The following is a 13166-nucleotide window of genomic DNA, read 5'->3' as shown; positions in this document are numbered from 1 at the left end:
GCTTACATGTGTACATTGTGGCTGCTTCTCCAGCTAATGGACTGGCAATCCTGTTCAGACAGTCCTGTGATTCATACACCACCGCCCAGCCAAGCAAGTGACACGCTTATATCCTGGCTTAGTATCTTTACGCTCATTGGCCTATGAATGGCCATCATCACCTCTGCCCAACTAGCAGAAGGGCGATCTTCCTGAATGGGCTGTGTGGCAGGCATCTGTAAATCACAGGAGTAGCTGAACAAACGTACATATTTATTGGCAGGTAAAATGGTAATTCTATGTGGTTTCTAGCTGTGTTTGTCTGGAATTCCACTTTCTTTGCCCTACCTGTAATAGATTTATAATTCTACAGAGGCGCTGGTACTTCCTACTTAGACCCTCTAAGTATTCTTTCATCCCAGTGACTAGTGTCTGGCCCTTCCCTTCATTTCAGTACCATTGTGGCCCTGGAGTCCCTGTGTACTGCAACTTGATGGACCAGACTCAGAACTTTGTGATAAAGACAGTCATAGTGACCAAGATATGTGGGATGGGTTGGATGGTACAGTTAAGGGGTTGGATGATACAGAAGATGGTTTGAATTATACAAGAAATAGTTTGGATGGTATGGGAGGATATTTAGATGGTACCAAGGAAGGTTTAAGGGATAGTTTGGATGACATGGTGGATTGTGTGGATGGATGCAGTCACAGTTTGGATAGGGGAAGGTTTGGATGATACCAAGGGATAGTGTGGATGATGCATGGGAGGGTTTGAATAGTATGGACTATGGTTTGGATTATACAGGCAATGGTTTGGATAATGTGGAGGATGGTTTGGATGATATGGGGGATGGTTTGAGTAGTATAGAGAATGTATCGATGGTAGAAGAGAGGGTTTAGATGGTATCAGGGATGGTTTGGATGGTATAGGATGTTTAGATGGTACAAGAGAGGGCTTAGATGGTACCATGTATGGTTTGGATGGTATAGGAGATGGTTTAACTGTATGGAAGATGTTTAGATGGTGCAGGAGAGTGTTTGAAAGGTGCCAAGGATAGTTAGGATGGTACGGCAGAGTGGTTTGGATGGTACAGGGGATGGTTTAGAATGTATGCCAGGCAGTTTTGATGGTACAGGGGATGATCGTTTAGAAGATATGAATAAGGGTTTGGATGGTTAAGGCAGATGGTCTGGATTGTACGGGGGCGAGGGTTGATTGTATAGGGTATAGTTTGGATGGCACAGGGCACTATCCTTTGTACAATTTGATGGTGTGGTGATGGTTTGTATGGTAAGTGGGTCAGTGTTGATTGGACCCGGGATGGATTGTATGGGGAATAGTGTGGATAGTGCACACCTTTTTCACTCCCTGGCTCTGACTCTTCCCATCTGACCACCTCTCTGGCTTAAACCCGGAGCAGCAATCTATATTTTCATGGACACTTTTCTCATACAAAGAAAACCCAATATTCTTCTGTACTAAAGCAATGTACAATAAAGGTATTACTCCCAATCTTCCATATGTGTTTTGCAGAAGTGAGCTGGTTTGAAGCCCTCTGAGAGTATAGATGCAACAGCTATAAGATCTCAGTCTGGTACCTCTGATTGTCCCAGGAAATGATGACTCTTCTGGTCAACCCCCCCCCCCCCCCACCTGGCTCACCTGTTGCCCTGGTGTTTTTCTGGTAGCTGAAGAAGCAGACGATGAGTTTTATTGCACTCCCAGCTTTGAACTGATCTGAGCACTCGTAGAATGAGAGGGGTATCTCAATGGGATCAAATGTCATGCCGACTGAGACACCCAGAACCGGTCGAGACCTACAGAGGAGTCAGAGATTCAAAATGGTTATTTATGGAGGTTTTGTAAAAGACAAACAGCGTGGTACCATAACATGTACAATGAGGATTATTGGTCCTTTTCAGGTTGTTGAATTTCCCTTTATACAAGCTGATTGTACATTGTGGCACAGGATTTGGCCTCAGTTGGAGTTCCTGCACCATATGTAAGCAACATCGTGCAAGGTGCATTTCCATGACCAGAAGACATATTGGGGAATCCAACATTTTATTTCTGCCCCCTCATTGTAGGTGTTCATCACTCCTGAGAGAGCAGCAGTGATTCTGTCTGGCCATACACATTACCCAGAGGTCCTTTACCATCTTGGAGAGAGTGATTGGCATACTGTCCCAGGAGGCTTCCAGTGAAGGCACCATAGATAACATACAGTAAAGTCCAGAGGTGATGATTTGGTGATGAAGTCACACCAGGATAAAAAAGATCTAATAACTAATTTCATTTTCTTCTCACCTCACTACCAAGACTAGTCCTTCACCTCCCACTGCAAGATCTGGCAGATTGTCCCCCGTCATGTCCAGATTTCCACTCAGTGACCTGCCAAAGAACCTGATGCCACCACTGACCTGCCGACCAGTAATGCGCTGTAGAAAGGGAAGGAACCATAAATGAAAACACAGCAGAGGAAAAATAACCTGACATAACATTCCATTCTCAACAGAGAGCCAACCAATGTGAGCGGACACAAAGAGTAACTGACACCTGAATAGAATCATCACAGTTGTAGACTGGCAGAAGAAAAAGATGGGTACCTGTATATATGAAGTTCTGAAGCTCTCACTCTGACCTGGAAAGATGTAGATGGCTCCCTGATAGTTGTCTTCGCATGGGGCACCAACTGCCAAGTCTGGTAGCTCATCTCCAGTCATGTCTGGTAGAACAGAGATGGCAGAACCGAAATGACCTACAGATTGGCTGGGGTCACCTTGAAGGGTCTCTGGACATGTCATAGTGACAGATGCTCCTCTAGGGTGCCAGGCGTTCCTGACCTGAAACACAAGAAAAGATCAAAGCTGGAAGCTAATAGTGATTATTATGATGTAGTTAAAAATAATAAGGGAACTGAAACAATTTCATAGGTCTCATAGAATTCCTCTTTGTACCTAAATTTTAGTATCTGAGGCTCAACCCAGTTTGGTAAATTGTAATCAATTATAGCTAAATGCAGAGCTATGATCACTAGGACCATCACAGGTATCTATTGCTCTGGAGGACTCCACACATAAATATGAGCAGTCATGGAAAATGCTGAGACAAGGAGATGGAAGATGGATTTGGCATCTCCAAAGTTGCAGGAAAATGGATGAGTACCAGGCTATAGTCTTCCTCTAATAAATGAGACCATGAAGACTTGAAGGCCACTTCCAGAAGGTCACAGTGGGCTTCAGTGTTCTTTTTAGTATTATGGGGACAGAACGATAAACAGGGATTGAGGATAATTACTGTTCAATGTCTTCCCAAAGGGAAGAAGGTGCAATTAAACTGATTTATACACCTGAAACAACCAACTTACTGGCATCTCTTCTTGTACTGTCATCAAGTAAACACAGAGGGTTAGAACATCATTGATTAGCAGTCTAGGCCTCACCTCGGTGACAGGACATAGGTACACTCGCCCTCCTGGGGCTTGAGGAGAGAAATACGTTGGGGACCCAACCACAAGAAGAGAGTGTGTGGAATTCAAAGCCAGGATACTGAGCACCGACCCAAAGTATGACCCAATCTAAGAAGACAGATTGTACATATAAAGAACTTGTGTATAAGTGGAGGATCACAGAGAATTCTCAGATGTTCTTATCCTAAATGTCTTCCCAAAAATGAGACTCATTGCTCTCCTCCCATCCATTCCCAGAAACATCCTGACAATCTTGTCAACTTCTGCTTCCTCTAAATCTTGTCATGTGTCTAGCTGTATCTGTGGTCTCCAACCTCTTCAACCATTGAATCTTTGAAAGGTTGCCTTTCCATCCGTTGAACCTCCCACTCCTGCACCCCTCTGTCACCTTGTCTGCGGTGAATGCAGCCACCTGGCTCCACTCCGATGTTGTTGGATTATTCTTGTAGATGAAGACACTGCCCAGATGTTGGTATCTTGGTGCACCAATGGCCAATGTGTCCCACTGCACCTGCTGGACTGCATAACCTGTACAAGGAGAAGAGAAGAGTCATGGTGGAGATAGATCCATTTTACAGACGTGTAATAAGCTCCCTCTAACCTTAGCTTCCACCTTCCATATCCACCATTTGTAGGATTCTAGTGATCATTGATGCTAGTTTATGAATTGTGTGACATACAAGAATCTTGTGACATCTGTACAGCTCTGTAATCAATGGTTTTCTCACCCATGTAAGAATCCTTCATGTCGGTTCGATCCTTTGTAGCATTTATCCAGGTGCCATTCTGCCGACCGTCCAAGTACATGGATATCCCTCCAGACCAGTCATAAGCACCTACTGCCCCAAGGATGGGCCCTCTCTGGAGAAGAAGGCGGCATTAAAAAGGGGATATGAGATCTTCATGGTGATGGAAGCTTCATTCAGTAATTGTGAATGTCACTTCCTATTGCTGACTCGGCTTTTAAATATTTTGGTGAGACAGGTTACCCAATCGGCTTACAGGGCAGATCTATGCCATCAAATATACAGTAAGTGCAGAGTTTCCTTCTTGGAACAGAATTCATGCGTCATCACGTCAACCTTCTATACCAAGAAGACAGTTCCTGGCTTGAGGGTCTACAGGTCCATTATCCCCTCTAAAGGGCACCTCATATCTGCACCCTGGGCAGTTTATAGTTGTACCCCCCCCCCCCACACATTGTATCCATTATCAGAATTGTATGGTCCTTTATCATGCTTTCACGTCATAACCATGGATAATGGAGCCCCATAGCAAAGCCAATAACGACCTCTCTATCTCAACGACAGTTTCCTTTCTCAAAGGCATGAATGACCCTCAATTGTAACAAGACAGGGTCCTCTTGTGCTTGTCGGCCCTATAGCAGGCATATGGTCTACTCTGAATCTAGATATGTTCTGGAATGCAACCTCTCCAGGGAAAATGGCAGTTCTAGTAAAAACAGTACAATTATAAAAGACAGATTAACTTTTCAGGGTTATACAAGGACCTTGGAAGCCTAAACCGAGGAGGTATGTTGTCTCCTCTTCTGTCTGAACATCTCTCAGCTCTACCCCCATGATTATTTCTGAGGTCTCAGGAATGGCTGGTTTGGATGGCACCTATTCTATCCACAGGAGGTCCACACAGGGACAGGGACTTCCTGGCCTACATCTTCAGAACTCCGACCCCTCATTTCTGGTCAGTGTGTGGGGACACCATGGAGGGTTGGGCAGGATCTGTGTATACAGATACCCCTAGAGGGACTTTATTTAATTTGGAATGGAGTAATCCAAGCTGCATACATAATAATTCTACCAATTGGTGTCGTGTAAAAAGGAAATCATAAACATGAAGTAACGGGGAAGTATGTTGTATAAAAAACCCGCAAATACCTCAGGAGAAGGGGACACCGCCAAAAGCTGAGAATCTGCATCTGAATCCAGGTAGAAGGGACCCTGAATTGGAGCAGTGTGTGTGTGTGTGTGTGTGTGTGTGGGGGGGGCTTTGTGGTGTAAGTTTTTGGTTCCAGTAGTAAATGGGAATGTGAGATAGTTCATATTTACCGATGTCAGAACTGCGCTGAACCCCTCCTGAGACATCTCAAGATGGAAAGAACTTCCATTTGCAGACTGTGTACCTGGGGGCAAGAGGAAAGAAGAAGGTGTTGTCAACAGAAGATGAAGAAAGAGGGAGAGGAGGGGGCCATAGAGGATGAGGAGAGGGGAGGAGAACAAGATAGAGGATGAAGAGAGGGGTGATAGAGGAGAGGAATGATAGAGAATGAAGAGAGGGGTGATAGAGGAGAGGAATGATAGAGAATGAAGAGAGGGGTGGAGAGGAGAGGAATGATAGAGAATGAAGAGAGGGGTGGAGAGGAAGGGACTATAGAGGATGAAGACAGGGTTGGAGAGGAGAGGGTAATAGAGGATAAAAAGAGAGGCAGAGAGGAGGGGACCATAAAGAATGAAGAAAGGGGTGGAGAGGAGGAGGCCATAGAGGATGAAGAGAGGGGTGGAGAGGAGAGGGTGATAAAGGATGAAGAGAGAGGGGTGGAGAGGAGGGGGCCATAGAGGATGAAGAGAGGGGTGGAGAGGAGAGGGTGATAAAGGATTAAGAGAGAGGGGTGGAGAGGAGGGGGCCATAGAGGATGAAGAGAGGGGTGGAGAGGAGAGGGTGATAAAGGATGAAGAGAGAGGGGTGGAGAGGAGGGGGCCATAGAGGATGAAGAGAGGGGTGGAGAGGAGAGGGTGATAAAGGATTAAGAGAGAGGGGTGGAGAGGAGGGGGCCATAGAGGATGAAGAGAGGGGTGGAGAGGAGAGGGTGATAAAGGATGAAGAGAAAGGGATGGAGAGGAGAGGGTAATAGAGGATAAAAAGAGAGGCAGAGAGGAGGAGACCATAAAGAATGAAGAAAGGGGTGGAGAGGAGGAGGCCATAGAAGATGAAGAGAGGGGTGGAGAGGAGGAGGCCATAGAGGATGAAGAGAGGGGTGGAGAGGAGAGGGTGATAAAGGATGAAGAGAGAGGGGTGGAGAGGAGGGGGCCATAGAGGATGAAGAGAGGGGTGGAGAGGAGAGGGTGATAAAGGATGAAGAGAGAGGGGTGGAGAGGAGGGGGCCATAGAGGATGAAGAGAGGGGTGGAGAGGAGAGGGTGATAAAGGATTAAGAGAGAGGGGTGGAGAGGAGGGGGCCATAGAGGATGAAGAGAGGGGTGGAGAGGAGAGGGTGATAAAGGATGAAGAGAAAGGGATGGAGAGGAGAGGGTAATAGAGGATAAAAAGAGAGGCAGAGAGGAGGAGACCATAAAGAATGAAGAAAGGGGTGGAGAGGAGGAGGCCATAGAGGATGAAAAGAGGGGTGGAGAGGAGGAGGCCATAGAGGATGAAGAGAGGGGTGGAGAGGAGAGGGTGATAAAGGATGAAGAGAGAGGGGTGGAGAGGAGGGGGCCCTAGAGGATGAATAGAGGGGTGGAGAGGAGAGGGTGATAAAGGATGAAGAGAGAGGGGTGGAGAGGAGGGGGCCATAGAGGATGAAGAGAGGGGTGGAGAGGAGAGGGTGATAAAGGATGAAGAGAAAGGGATGGAGAGGAGAGGGTAATAGGGGATACAAAGAGAGGCAGAGAGGAGGGGACCATAAAGAATGAAGAAAGGGGTGGAGAGGAGGGGGCCACAGAGGATGAAGAGAGGGGTGGATAGCAAAGGGTGATGAAGAATGAAGAGAGTGCTGGAGAGGAGAGGTATGTGATTAAGCTGAAGCTCTGATCTGGATCTTCTGGAAGTGCCAGGCCAGGCTGTATTTTTGGCCTACAGGGCACTCATGGCACATGTGTCTGGGGTTCTCTTTTAACCTGCTTCCATTCATTCCTGCTCCGTCTGTTACCTTCGATGGCGAAGATTTTCTCCTGAAGCGTCCTCTGGAAATTTTGTAGGATGGAGAAGTCACTGACCTGAAGGAGGTGATCTTCAGGCTTCGGGGAGGCGATGGTCACCAGCTCCTGGTAGGCACTGGGGACAGTAAAAGCCTCTCCCACCTGTAGACCAATGAGAGGATGGTCAGGCTGGAGCAGGTCAGATGACCAACTTTATACAAATAAGCGATCAGTGACTAGGAAAGTTCTGAAGCCATGGGATCGGCATGACTTTCATTCTTTCATATACCCCTTCCTGCCCTGTATGTTAACATTCCCCAGCATGACGCCCTGTGCCGGGGATACATTAATTAGCATCTGTCCTTTGAGAAACGTCATCATCTGTGCAGATGCTGGCTTCTAAACCTCGTCTGCACTGGAGATCAGGAACCAATCAGAGTAGTTCCTGGTCATGTGATGACTAGACAGCTGCTATGACATAATATACACATGTAGACGGAAGACTTCACCGACAAAATAGGACTAAAGCCTGCAATTGGCGCTGCAGCCTGTAGGTGGTGGTGTATATCTGTTAAATTTTGCAATTGTCAAATACAATTACAGTATTAAAAAAAAAAATAAAAATCGGTAGTGTAATTGTCAGATACGTTTACAGTATTATAAAAAAAATTGTAGGGTTTATCTTTTAAGTCTTGTAGTTGTCAGATACATTTACGGTAATAAAAAAAAAATATTAGTGTTTATCTGTTAAATCCTGCAAAAGGTAGATACATTTAGAGTATTAAAAAAAAAATATATATATATATATAATACCTCAATCAAAATAATTTTTTGTCAGCCCAAAATAAATAAAACAAGCCTTTTATATTAAAACCGTGCACCAAATAAATTGTCAATATAAAATATAGAAGTGGTTCCTGTCATCTAGGCATCAGTGACCTCTGGTCATCAAACGGTTAAAGACCATCAGCGTCTCAGTTACCCCGATGACGAAGCGGCGAACCCCGAGTCTGTCAGCTTCTGCGATGGACCTCGAGAAAGGCGTGCTATCGCGGATGCTTTCCCCATCCGTTATGACGATGAGAACCTTCTCGGCGTTGTCTCGGGCACCTCTCTCTGGCACAAAGAGCTGCTGCCTGCCAATCAGAACACAGCAGACATAGAGAGTCAGGTGCGGCTTTCTCAGGTCACCACACTCTACAAGGAGCATTTAATACAGAACATGGGATTCCCGGAGCACTAGGGGTTAGCTACAGCGACAGCACAGGGGAAGCTTCTGTCCAACTGAAACATCACAATGATATGGGAGCGCTCCCTGCTCTAGAGGGGGAGGGGCCACTGCTCAGAGAAGGGGTGGAGTGACTACTGTAACACATTCACATTTTACAACAAAAAAGCAAAATAAGGAGCCTAGAAAATACAACAAGGAGCCTCCAGCTCCACCAGCTGGCCTGAAAGATGAATGCAGAATGATTAAAGTGTGGGTGTGTCTCAGGCATTTGCCCCATGTGCCAGGATTGTGGTCTAGATGGTCTGTGCCTGTGTTATATGGTGGCTTTCAGAACCTGGTGACCATTCCCCCGTCTGACGGGCTACCAGAGGGGCCCAATGTCATATGACAGAGGACCAGTCATACATACAAATGTGGACACACTTCCCAGATATGTGTGTCATTTCTGGGTGCACCGTGGAGCGATCGGCACTAACAAATACACCCCAGTGATGTCACTCCACCCCGGCACCGAGCATCTGGAGGCCGAGAACCAGTCCTGCCACTCCTCACTGTCAATATGGAGGAGAAGACTTATTCATGGAGGGGGGGAGAAGATCTGGGAGCGTACATCACCAGCAGGATGGCGGTGGAAGTATGCGTCCCCCCTTTCTGCTGGTCAATGGTCTTGGTCAGCTGTGCCGGATCTCTTGATTTTGAAAATTGGGTGAAATCAAAATGCATCCGGAATCTATGGGAATACTGCATGAGGGCGAACTGCGGAGAAAGAGAGGAAAGGGTTAATGGTGGGGGAGAATATGAGATGTAGTGGGGCATACGGGGGGAGAGACCTGGTATGGTGCAATATAGAGGAGAGCAGGACCTAGCGGGGGGATATAGAGGAGAGCAGGACCTAGCGGGGGGGGGGGGGTATTGAGGAGAGGGGAAGGACCTGGCAGGGGGGATATAGAGGAGAAGGGAAGGACCTGCAGGGGGGATATAGAGGAGAGGGGAAGGACCTGGCAGGGGGGATATAGAGGAGAGGGGGAAGACCTGGCAGGGGGGATATAGAGGAGAGGGGAAGGATCTAGCGGGGGGGATTTAGAGGAGAGGGGGAAGCCCAGGCAGGGGGGATATAGAGGAGAGGGGGAAGACCTGGATTGGGGGATATAGAAGAGAGGGGGAAGATCTGGCTGGGGGGGGCGGGATATAGAAGAGAAGGGGAAGATCTGGAAGGGGGGATTTAGAGGAGAGGGGGAAGACCTGGCAGAGGGGATTTAGAGGAGAGGGGGAAGCCCAGGCAGGGGGGATTTGGAGGAGAGGGGGAAGTACTGGCAGGGGGGATATAGAGAAGAGGGGGAAGACCTGGATTTGGGGATATAGAGGAGAGGGGGAAGATCTGGCTGGGGGGGATATAGAGGAGAGGGGGAAGACCTGGAAGGGAGGATATAGAGGACAGGGGGAAGACCTGGATTTGGGGATATAGAGGAGAGGGGGAAGATCTGGCTGGGGGGGATATAGAGGAGAGGGGGAAGACCTGGATTGGGGGATATAGAGGAGAGGGGGAAGATCTGGCTGGGGGGGATATAGAGGAGAGGGGAAAGACCTGGATTGGGGGATATTGAGGAGAGGAGGAAGATCTGGCTGGGGGGAATATAGAGGAGGGGGGAAGATCTGGCAGGGGGGATATAGAGGAGGGGGGAGACCTGGTATGGGGGATATAGTGGAGGGGGGGAGACATATTGAAGGGGATATAGAGGAGAGGGGGGAGACCTGGAAGGGGGGATTTAGAGGAGAGGGGGGAGACCTGGAAGGAGGGATATAGAGGAGAGGGGGAAGACCTGGCAGGGGGGATTTAGAGGAGAGGGGGAAGTCCTGGCAGGGGGGGATATACAGTTGTGGCCAAAATTATTCAACCCCCAATGCTGTAAAGGGGTTTAGGGACTATAGTGTACATTTGGAATTGTATTCAGAATCAAATCCTACAAGGACGTTGTAACTACCCAAATGCAACTAAAATGACATCAATTGTTTATGTAATACAGTAGTAAATGGTTCTTATGTGGTTTCTTCATTGCCACAATTATTCAACCCCTTAAAGACTACCACTCTGAAGAACAGAGGTTCATACAGGTGCTTTCCATCAGGTATTGAAAACACCTGTGGATGTCACCGAGCAGCAATCAAGCATAATAAGCACCAATTAGGCAGCTTTAAAATGACTGTGATACTCAGCTCCTTCTAGACATTTACTGGTGTGGTTACAAACATGGTGAAGGCAAGAGAATGGTCCAGGAAGACAAGAGAAGAGGTGATTTCTCTTCACAGGAAGGGCAATGGCTATAAGAAGATTGCAAAGATGTTAAACATACCAAGAGACACCTTAGGAAGCATCATTCGCAAATTCAAGGCAAAGGGCACTGTTGAAACGCTACCTGGTCGTGGCAGAAAGAAGATGCTGACTTCGACTGCTGTGCGCTACCTGAAGCGTAGAGTGGAGAGAAGTCCCCGTGTGACTGCTGAGGAACTGAGAAAAGATTTGTCAGATGTGGGTACAGAAGTTTCAGCCCAGACAATAAGACGCACACTGCGTAATGAAGGCCTCCGTGCCAGAACTCCCAGGCGTACCCCCTTGCTGTCTCCAAAGAATAAGAAGAGTCGACTGCAGTATGCCAAAAGCCATGTGGACAAACCACAAAAGTTGTGGGATAGTGTTCTGTGGACTGATGAAACAAAATTAGAACTGTTTGGGCCCATGGATCAACGCTATGTTTGGAGGAGGAAGAACAAGGCCTATGATGAAAAGAACACCTTGCCTACTGTGAAGCATGGTGGAGGGTCAATCATGCTTTGGGGCTGTTTTGCTTCTGCAGGTACAGGGAAGCTTCAGCGTGTGCAAGGTACCATGAATTCTCTTCAGTACCAGGAGATATTGGATGGAAACGTGATGCAGTCCGTCACACACCTGAGGCTTGGGAGACGTTGGACCTTTCAACAGGACAATGATCCCAAGCATACCTCCAAGTCCACTAGAGCATGGTTGCAGAGGAAAGGCTGGAACATTTTGGAGTGGCCATCGCAGTCACCAGACTTAAATCCGATTGAGAACCTCTGGTGGGACTTAAAGAAAGCAGTTGCAGTGCGCAAGCCTAAGAATGTGACTGAACTGGAGGCCTTTGCCCATGAAGAATGGGCGAAGATACCCGTAGATCGCTGCAAGACACTTGTGTCAAGCTATGCTTCACGTTTAAAAGCTGTTATAACTGTAAAAGGATGCTGTACTAAGTACTAAGATTGAATGTCACTTGGGGGTTGAATAAAACTGATAATGCTGTGAGCACAGAAAAGACATTTGTGGTTATTTCATTATAACTGTTATGTTATATTTGTCTGACCTACAAGTGCCTCTTTAATGTAAATGTAAGCAAGATGACTGAATGATCAAAAGCAATGTCAAACTGGCCAAAACACTCAATTTCAGTGGGGGTTGAATAATTTTGGCCACAACTGTAGAGGAGAGGGGGAAGTCCTGGCAGGGGGGATATAGAGGAGAGGGGGAAGTCCTGGCAGGGGGGGATATAGAGGAGAGGGGGAAGACCTGGAATTAAGGATATAGAGGAGAGGGGGATGATCTGGTGGGGGGAATATAGAGGAGGGGGGAAGATCTGGCAGGGGAGATATAGTGGGGAGGGGGGAGACATATTGAGGGGGATACAGAGGAGTGGGGGAAGATCTGGCTGCGAGGGGATATAGAGGAGAGGGGGATGATCTGGCTGCGGGGGTATATAGAGGAGTGGGGGAAGATCTGGATTTGGGGATATTGAGGAGAGGGGGAGACATATTGAGGGGGATATTGAGGAGAGGGGGAGATCTGGCAGGGGGTGGGAATATAGAGGAGGGGGGAAAATCTGGCAGGGGAGATATAGTGGAGAGGGGGGAGACATATTGAGGGGGAGGGGGAGGGAGGAGGAACGGTACACCTCACCTGTGTATTGGTGTCCCTGAACTCTTCCATTACTCTGGTGACAAAGTTCAGCATCAATGTGAAGTCATTCGGCACAATACTCCCCGATCCATCGATGAGGAAGACGATGTCCAATCCTCTCACATTGCACTCTGCCGAGACACCGGAACGAAGATCACTTCCAGTTCTGGGAGGAGCAGGGACAGTGAGAGTCCCCTGTGCTCATATGAGACTTCCCAGCACCTGGCAGTGTGGAGGACATGGCTGTGGTGGCCGGGTCGGTGATACCTGGCAGTGTGGAGGACATGGCTGTGGTGGCCGGGTCGGTGATACCTGGCAGGGTGGAGGACATGGCTGTGGGGGCTGGGTCGGTGTTACCTGGCAGTGTAGAGGACATGGCTGTGGTGGCCGGGTCGGTGATACCTGGCAGTGTGGAGGACATGGCTGTGGTGGTTGGGTCGGTGTTACCTGGCAGTTTGGAGGACATGGCTGTGGTGGCCGGGTCGGTGTTACCTGGCAGTTTGGAGGACATGGCTGTGGTGGTTGGGTCGGTGATACCTGGCAGTGTGGAGGACATGGCTGTGGTGGTTGGGTCAGTGATACCTGGCAGTGTGGAGGACATGGCTGTGGTGGTTGGGTCAGTGTTACCTGGCAGTGTGGAGGACATGGC

The 13166-nt window shown here is 48.0% G+C and overlaps 1 protein-coding gene across 1 annotated transcript in view; it reads right to left on the bottom strand.

Annotated features, from left to right (window-relative positions):
- The window catches only part of LOC149428299 (integrin alpha-M-like), a 25270-nt gene extending 12197 nt beyond the window's left edge, over window positions 1-13073 (bottom strand). The window contains exons 1-12 of the mRNA XM_089667529.1: window positions 12740-13073; window positions 12518-12648; window positions 9164-9309; window positions 8305-8458; window positions 7334-7484; window positions 5518-5591; window positions 4180-4312; window positions 3840-3979; window positions 3425-3559; window positions 2589-2825; window positions 2290-2420; window positions 1645-1799 (exon numbers count right to left, since the gene is read on the bottom strand). Coding sequence (XP_089523655.1) covers window positions 1645-1799; window positions 2290-2420; window positions 2589-2825; window positions 3425-3559; window positions 3840-3979; window positions 4180-4312; window positions 5518-5591; window positions 7334-7484; window positions 8305-8458; window positions 9164-9309; window positions 12518-12648; window positions 12740-13073 — 1921 coding nt within the window. The remainder of the gene's footprint in view (window positions 1-1644; window positions 1800-2289; window positions 2421-2588; window positions 2826-3424; window positions 3560-3839; window positions 3980-4179; window positions 4313-5517; window positions 5592-7333; window positions 7485-8304; window positions 8459-9163; window positions 9310-12517; window positions 12649-12739) is intronic.
- Between the last annotated feature and the right edge of the window lie 93 nt (window positions 13074-13166).

Source organism: Staurois parvus, unplaced genomic scaffold (assembly GCF_062004578.1).
Source record: "Staurois parvus isolate SC_StPar_1 unplaced genomic scaffold, SC_StPar_1.0 ptg003342l, whole genome shotgun sequence".
Classification (NCBI taxonomy): Eukaryota; Metazoa; Chordata; class Amphibia; order Anura; family Ranidae; genus Staurois; species Staurois parvus.
Note: the sequence above shows the minus strand (reverse complement) of the source record. Positions and strands in the feature narration are given on the sequence as shown.